The sequence below is a fragment of the Montipora foliosa genome, chromosome 5 (genome assembly GCF_036669935.1).
Source record: "Montipora foliosa isolate CH-2021 chromosome 5, ASM3666993v2, whole genome shotgun sequence".
NCBI lineage: Eukaryota > Metazoa > Cnidaria > Anthozoa > Scleractinia > Acroporidae > Montipora > Montipora foliosa.
In genome coordinates this window covers 37,568,035-37,576,248 of record NC_090873.1, presented here as the reverse complement: position 1 = coordinate 37,576,248, position 8,214 = coordinate 37,568,035, and the positions used below count along the sequence as shown (strand labels likewise).

Sequence of the window (8,214 nt, the reverse complement as noted above, 5' to 3'; positions counted from 1 at the left end):
GGTGGCTATTGTTTAAAAAGAATTTTATACTGATTAGGAATCGGCTTAAAGTTATTGTCAGCATGCTTGGTAGAAGAGGTGTGCCAGGCCTCTAGAGTTTTCCTAACACGAAAAGAGCCTTTGTCTATAACTCGAGAATGGTTGAAATCAATGCGATGACCGAAAGACCACGCATGTTTCGCAATGTTTGACCCATTAGCACATGTTTTTACATTCCTAACGTGTTCTTTCTTGCGGGTTTCAAAGCAACGGCCAGTTTCACCTATATAACCCCAATCACAATCGGCACAGGGTATTTTATAAACCACGTTGGGTTGGTGTTCAATAGCTGGTCTGAATTTAGGAGAAAGGAATTCTTGTTGTAAAGTCTTGAGGGGCTTATTTACAACTCGGATATCGTGTCTTCGAAGAATTCTTGTTAGAGGTTGCGTAACACCATTGATAAAAGGAAGGACAGCAAAACCGTTAGGGTTCTCTTGAGGCGTAAACCATTTAAAAAACATGCCAACCAATTCTTCAGGAGTAGTATAGGAGTTGAGGGTTCGAGATCATTTTTGCAAAAATGATCTCAAACCAACTCAACTCCATACTACTTGACATTTAATGGCTTCCAACTTTTGATCTCATATTCTTGGAAATCTATATGTTTTATATTTCTGCGAATCTATGCCGTGGCGAGGCAGAATGGATCAAACGCAAAATTTATTTTGCAAAAATGATCTCATACCAATCCAACTCCATACTACTTTACATTTAATGGCTTCCAACATTTTTAGTTGATGATGTAATTCTGTGGGACTGTCCCTTGCGAACGAGTCATGAGACAGACGCGTGATTTTTGTTGACCAATCATATCACAACAAGTATCAAGTTTTTAATTATAAATTTTGTGAGTAAAATATTTTGACAATCTTTACTCAAGAAGTTTACTTGGAAGTGCGATATTTACTCAAAGTGGAAGATGCCTAAGTCTTTGTCTACTATTCAAAACCAAATAAGTGGATGTGAAAGAAGCATGACAGAAGCATTAGATCAATGCGCTACTCTAGCTGGGGATAAAGATTTTCAATTTTCTTTCAGTTTGAAAAATTTTGTGGAACAAATCCCGGTTTGTGACCTTGACACTACTAGCGATTCAATGACTAAAGTTGCAGGAATTTTCAGAGAGTGTGAAAAGATCGTCGCTACTGAGAGAAAGAGAAGATTGTATACTAAAGAGTTGAAGAAAATTTTGAAAGAAAGAGAAAGGAAAGAAACAGTTAAACGGCTGACAATCAAGAATAAATTCAAGACCAAGACATTGACACTGAAGATACCTTCACCAAATTCCAGTCAAGATGATATGCAAGAAAATTGATTTTGATTATATTTTGTAGTGACCGTAGGCATGACTTGTTATACCATTTTCTAATATGTATCTTTTGTCATCGAAGCAAGATAATGAAACTTTATTTAGCTCGTAGCTTCCAAGTTGATGTTTATTGCTTCGGATTGTTTTCATTGTGTGATGCATTTGTTCGTTATTAAACAAAACGTTTTTGTAATTTTCATGAGTTATGTTCTTTTTTATGATGTTCTTCTTGATTCCCTTTGCAGTTTTTCCGCCTTTGTCATTGTCTTTCATATATGAATACATTTTTGATCTCAATCCGACGAATTCGGTTATCGGTATGCCTGCCACTTCATCTTTGAATTTACCGATCACTTTTTTATTTGTTGTGTTTAAATATTGTGAATCTTCTGGATAGTCACTGTTGTCGAATTTATCTTTATCATTCCAAAAGTCTTGGTACACATCACTGGTTTCAATTTCATAGGTCAAGCTATCAGTGTCTGTGAATAATAATTTTGCTTTGCTGTCGTATTTTTGTTTGATATAATTATAATGAAAATCATACATTAACGTCTTGCTCAGATCCAAGATACACATTCCCACATATGCCGGTCTGTTTAGGGTCAGTGTTTCTTTGATTTTATGCACTGCCACTAGATTTTCATTAAAGATCTTGCTACTAACATATGTTGGTTTGGCAGCCATTTTTGACAGTTTGTTTTCATCAGTTACTAATCTTACATCTACTCGCTTTCTAATGTTTTCCATTGTTTTTCCAAATACACTGTTGTTCATAAGCTTGAAGAAGTCTTTCTCAAAAGCATTTTTGGCATTGGTTCTCTTCTGTGTGTTGAAATCAATGTATTCTTTCAACCATGGTGACTGATTGAACTCCAACACTCGATAAATTTTGGTTATTTTCAAACCGAGATCAGTGTATAATTGAAGGTTTCTGTAATGGAGTACGTATTTTTCTTTATTGCTTAATGTAGGTATTAATTTATGAACTAAACCAGTCGATATTTTGTATTTCTTCGCGATGTTTTTGCAATATTCTGATAGCATGTTTTCACCTACTTTAACCTTTTCCGGTGCTAGTGGGTAGTCATTATGCAAATCATGTAGTTCTTTTGGATATGCTAGGTCTACTTCTAATATTGATCCTTTTTTGCTGTTCTCGCTGTATTTAGACAAATTCATGTTGTTGATTTGCTTTTCTGTCATCCATCTGAATCCACCAGTTGGTAGGTATTGTGACATAGCCCAACCGTACAGATTGTTAGCATCTAGATACATTATATACTTTGAGGGCGCCTTCTCATCATATGTTTTCATGTATTTATTGTTTGCTTTTCCATACCGGTTGGCAATGTAACTTATTCCACCACGCATTCCTTTTTCAATGAACTGAAACATATCAATATCAGTCATAAGCTCTAATTTTATGTCAGTCATTTTTAGCATAGCATCCCAGGAAAGCCCAGGACTGGTAAAATAATGACATGGGTCGAGTTTATAGTATTGCAGACAGGTCTTTCGAAAGTTTTCGAATACATCAGCTAACAGAAGTATGTCAGATTTGAGATATAAGTCATGGTACTCGCCCATATTTTTCAGATTAAAAGTGTTCCATACATTTTGAGCATGTTTGTATTGATCACCTGAGATATGCTCATCATTTAATATACTGTAAAATTCTTCTTTTGGTGGTAGCTTTTCATTGAATTTATCAAAGCTGTCCATGAAGTCATATGGGTAGACTCCCTTCTTGCTCATTAAATCAAGCTCTTTACCTTGGAATTTTCGAGAAGTATATATTAATGCTTCTTTTGGTAGGTTGCTCACCAGTTTGTCAAGACTTGAGCTCATAAATTGAAAACTATCAATAAAGGTCAGATGATTGCCAAGCATGAAAGCCATATACTTTTCCATGTTGTTTGGTATGGCATTGATATTCATTTGACATGTTTCACCTTTCTTGTTTGTGTATGTATGCTTTTTGACTGTCTCACCAATTTCTTGCATTATAAAATGACTGTCATACCCACGGAGATTGTGGAATATCACTGGAATTTTGTCAGTTATTCTGAAGTTGAGATTGCAATCTTGATGTGCGGATCCTCTGTACTGGCCAGTCACATGGCAGTGATCTCTTACTCTCACATCAGTTTTATTGTATTCTTTTTCACATATATGGCATTTGTTAGCCTTCTTGCATTTGTCTTCGTCATCTTTAGTCATTCTCAATGGCTTATCAAAATGTTTTTTCATTACATTCTTGCAGTATTTGACTTCATCCAGCATGGCTTCCATAAATTTGTAAACAGCTTTTTCACCTCTATAAATTTGTACTGGTTTTGTGTATTTATCATCATAACAACACACAACCTTATATCCATAACCACAGTCTGTGTGTCTCTGATAAGCCTCTGTGTATGATTTATCATCATTGGGTTGGCATCCATGTATTTTTTCAGTTATGGCTTCGAAATCTGCATATATTACAAATGGAACGGGTAGTTGTTTATGGAAATTATTGAATTTTAGTATGTTATCATCTTTTGTTGGCATTTTAATTGCTTGTGCTCCATTTAATTGGATACAGTTTTCTTTATGATTATTCAACACTCTTTCAGAAGTGAAATGCTGAAGACAATACATGCAAAAATGTTTTCTCTCTTTATGCTTTGTTATATCATACATGTATTTGTTGAAATCTTTGATCAATACATAATGCTTGTTTTGATTTTCTGTTATAAGAAGCAGATTCATGCAATCTTCATACTTTTCTTTTGACACATAAATGGGATATTTTTGTTTGTTTTCATAACCGAAAACATTGATGTTAATTTCATTCTGCTTTTCTATTTTGTTGTACTGTTTGGTCGTCACTGGAAATTCAATTCCTGAATAATTCAAATTTTCAATGAATGCTTTGTCTGATTTTTTGATTCTCTGTGGGTATTTGTCTTGAGGATTAAGATGTCTTATGTGGCACCACCTGAAGCATTCATTATCCTCATTTTTCATGTTGATCAATCCCTTTGCACTGTTTCTGAGTTCTGTAGGTAGTTTTATATAAGAAGATCCTTTCATTGGTTCATATTTTACCACATTGAGATAATGATTGTCAACAGATTGAACAGTCCAACCAGATCCCTCTGAAATCCAAACTGCAATCTTGTTTAGTATGACTTGTTTTGACAAAGATAAAGCTAGTTCAATTTGTGTGTCATTTGTTATTGTTTGTGGTTGACTGTTAAAATAAGCCGTTTTGATGATTTTTTCTTCTCGCCCTGTTTGCTTTTCAAACGTTACTCTAAGTGTTTCAACAAACTTTAGACCTTTCATTGATTTTAATATTTTTTTGATATGGATGGCAACAGCCTTTCTTGTATTTTGCAGTTGCATAAGTGGGTCTTTGCTGTTTTTGATGTTGATTTCATAAGACTTTGTGAACCCTTTTAAAGCTTTGTTCGTTTCTTGTATTATGGTCCTAGGCAATGGAATTGGTTGTTTGGTTCTTGGAGCCGCCACTGGAGCAACACGCTTTGTTCTTGGTGCTGGTACTGGTTTGTATCCATCTCGGAACTCTAATGGAGGAAGAATTATGTTTTCTTCATAATTTTGAACCATTTGCCGCACACTCTTTCTTGGTTTTGGGATTGGTCTTGTTTTAGTCCTTGGTGCGGGCACTGGTTTTGTGTTTTGTTTTATAATCAATTTTATCAATTCTGATTTACTTAGTTTCTCAAGATCACTCTTGTTCATAATATTAGTCGAGATATTATTTTTCATTCTCTATATTATGTAACAATCGACATTTTTTTAAGTACTTTATGGATTTTTAGTTGAAACCAATCTGGTACGATTGATTTTAACTGTAAAAATTTGACAAACTATATATTTTCCAATTCATGAATTTTCATATGCAGTTTGTGTTTCTCACTTTTGAGATGCTGATGTTTTCCTCTCATGGCATAATTCTTTCCATTGTTGCATATCACACAATACCATTCTGTCTCACGACCATATTTGTTTTTTTTCTCTTGAATCTCTTTGTCAGTGAATTGTTTCTTTGGACCTCGTTTTGAAGTTTCCATATTATATACAGAGACATTATTCTTTTATATGGTTTTAATCAGAATCATCTTCAGAATCATCTTCAGAATCATCTTCAGATTCATTTGGTTTGTATTTGCTGAAAGCTTGTTTTATCTGTTGCAACATGTCGTCGTTTATGTCATCGGGATCCATTACAAAGATTTTTTTTCCATCTGTTACCATGACCATTAATTTTTTATTGAAATGCACCAATTTCAATTTAACGGGTGGATGAATGACAGACAACACATCGGAATAAATCAAATCTTCCAAAAAGACTTTCAACGAAGGATCACGAATTACATGGGACATTAAAGCATTGAATAATGATTTTGGGTTCATATACAATAGGATTATATTAGTTTTTCACTTCATCCTTGTATCAATTTCAATGGTTTCAAAAAATCGCTGTACCTTTTAAACTCTCTGAACAAAAAATCCATTTTGACATCTATGATGTGAAACATTTTCCCGATTTCTTTCTTTGGTCCTCCTGTTTTCAATGCTTTGATCAACAATGGTACTGCTTCTGAATGAACATAATGCATATAACCTGCGTTCCTGGCCACTATTTCACAAATCATTTCTGTGATCACTTTTCTTACAGCCATGGTTTCAATTATTTCGCTTCCTCTGAATTCCATATGTTAATATGTTTTATATTTCTTCATCAGATTCCTGGCTTGTTTCCTGCGAACTGCAGCAGCTTTCTTCAGAAAGACTTTCTTGCGATGGTGACCAATCGGAATCCGAACCAGAGTCCTGATCACTTTCATAATAAAACCCAAACTTTTCCTCATTCTCAAACTTGTCCATATAATATAAGTATATATTTTTATTTTTTTATAAGTATTTATGCGCGTTTGTTTCACCACAATTCATATGTTTTCAATGTCTTTCAATGGTATCCAACTGTTGAATTCATCACTGTATCCCTTCCATTTTACCAAAGCTTGTTTCTTTTTATAGTCTCTTCTGATCACTTTATCAATACGGAAAATATCCTGCTTTGCTTTTAATAATTCAGGTTCATAAAAACTCCCTTGAATGTCTTCACCTCTGAGATCTTTTATTTTGTATGTTATTGGATTAGTATATTGGATCTTATCAACTGTAAACACTTCTTCTGTCCAATTTGGTGTATAACCCTTGTCGAACACATTCCGTTTATACTTAGATATTCGAACCTTGTCACCAACCTTAAATTTTGGTTTCTGTTTCAATGTTTCTGTATCACCATATAGATTGAAGTAAACTATACCTTCATTCCTCTTGTTAGATGCTTCTGCAGGTGTCATCTTTATGCTTGAATGTTTTGTATTATTATACTGTTTCACTAGTTTGGGCAGCATATCGAGATACATTGTATTACCTTGAACTGTAAACTGTTTCCACATTTTGGACTTGATTGTCCTATTCCACCTTTCAACCACTGAGGATTTCTCTTCATTTTCAGTTGAATACATATGTATCTTATTTTTGTCTAACAAGTCCTTCAAGTGTTTGTTATAGAACTCCTTTCCCTTATCAACCCATAAATATTGTGGTCTTCTGCCTTCCCTGAATATCGTTTTAAATGCTTCAGTGACAGATTCACCTTTCTTATCCTTCAATGGGACAATCCAACCGTATTTGCTGAAAACATCAATAACCATAAGAAGATACCGATAACCTTTATTCCATTTGCTAAACTGTTGCATTTCAACTAGATCACTTGCCCATATTTCATCAATATGATTTACGATTACACGCCGCCGAGTAAAGTTGCGTCTTATAGATGCATGTAATTCATCTGCTAATTTTTCTTGCCAGTTTTCTTTACCCGACGGCTTTTTCCGTTTTTTGAAACTCCAAGACCTAGTTTCTGCTTTGTATTGATAACATTTCTTGCCAACCAATGCCCCCATTGTCTTTCATTATACGGTACGTTGTCTAAAGCTTGAACCATTTTCCTATCTGCTTTGTTTTTACATTTCCTATCATCCTTGCAGACGGAATAATCAACATCGTGTTGCATTGCTATTGCATCAGTTTTGCCAGTGGGCATATCATATATTTCTAATATTTGACCAGTTTTTGGGTCATACTTCAGTTGATTTTCTAAATCATTATAAGGTCCGGTGTAATGATGCCCAGGTAATGTCCATCCGCCTTTTGGTTTCGGTAATTTGCCAATAGCTTTGTGAATATCAAGAGCACCGCCGTCTAGATCTTTCCTATTGGTTGTGTATTTCTTTTTGGGTCTTATTTTTGTTGACAATTGATTGAGAGCTTCTGATCCCACTTTATGAAGTAGAGGATTCATTTTTCTCAAACCATAATCGATTGCTTTTTTCTGCAATTTTGGGTCTCTCATTAATTCGGAACCATAATATCTTCCCATTTCAACTGCTTTTTTGCCAAGATAAGGTACTCCTTTAGTTAAAAATAATTCCGTTCCTGCATTAGCGATATCACCAAATAAGCCCGCTCCCAACGGGCTGTTTAGTTTCCCTGTTTTTTGACAAATTTGGTCTTTGTAATACCACATTCAGCACAAGTGCAAAAGAACATTAGTCTACCATTTTTGGCTGTTTTGTAACCTGAAGGTTCAACACATTCGGTTACCTTTTTCTGTTTTACACAATATGATTTCATAATATATATAAGTTAGATATTTCTGAAATAATGTTGGATAAATCTCTCATTTTTCATCGTGTCATTTATGTCGAACACTTGTAACAAATCATAATACGAATTGCCCTTGTTCATTTCGTTCAAAAAGTATAAACAGAAAT

At 34.4% G+C, this 8,214-nt stretch overlaps 1 protein-coding gene and 1 long non-coding RNA gene across 2 annotated transcripts; one reads left to right on the top strand and one right to left on the bottom strand.

Annotated features, from left to right (window-relative positions):
• Positions 1-1,363: 1,363 nt before the first annotated feature.
• LOC138002688 (uncharacterized) lies at positions 1,364-3,202 on the bottom strand. Its single transcript, XM_068848686.1, has one exon. The coding sequence runs from the start codon at positions 3,200-3,202 to the stop codon at positions 1,364-1,366; it is 1,839 nt and encodes a 612-aa protein (XP_068704787.1).
• A 1,434-nt stretch (positions 3,203-4,636) lies between these two features.
• On the top strand, positions 4,637-6,231 carry LOC138004159 (uncharacterized). The gene is made up of 3 exons (XR_011123748.1): positions 4,637-4,746; positions 4,834-4,905; positions 6,112-6,231. It is a non-coding gene; the product is annotated as an uncharacterized lncRNA (long non-coding RNA).
• The last annotated feature ends 1,983 nt before the right edge of the window (positions 6,232-8,214 follow it).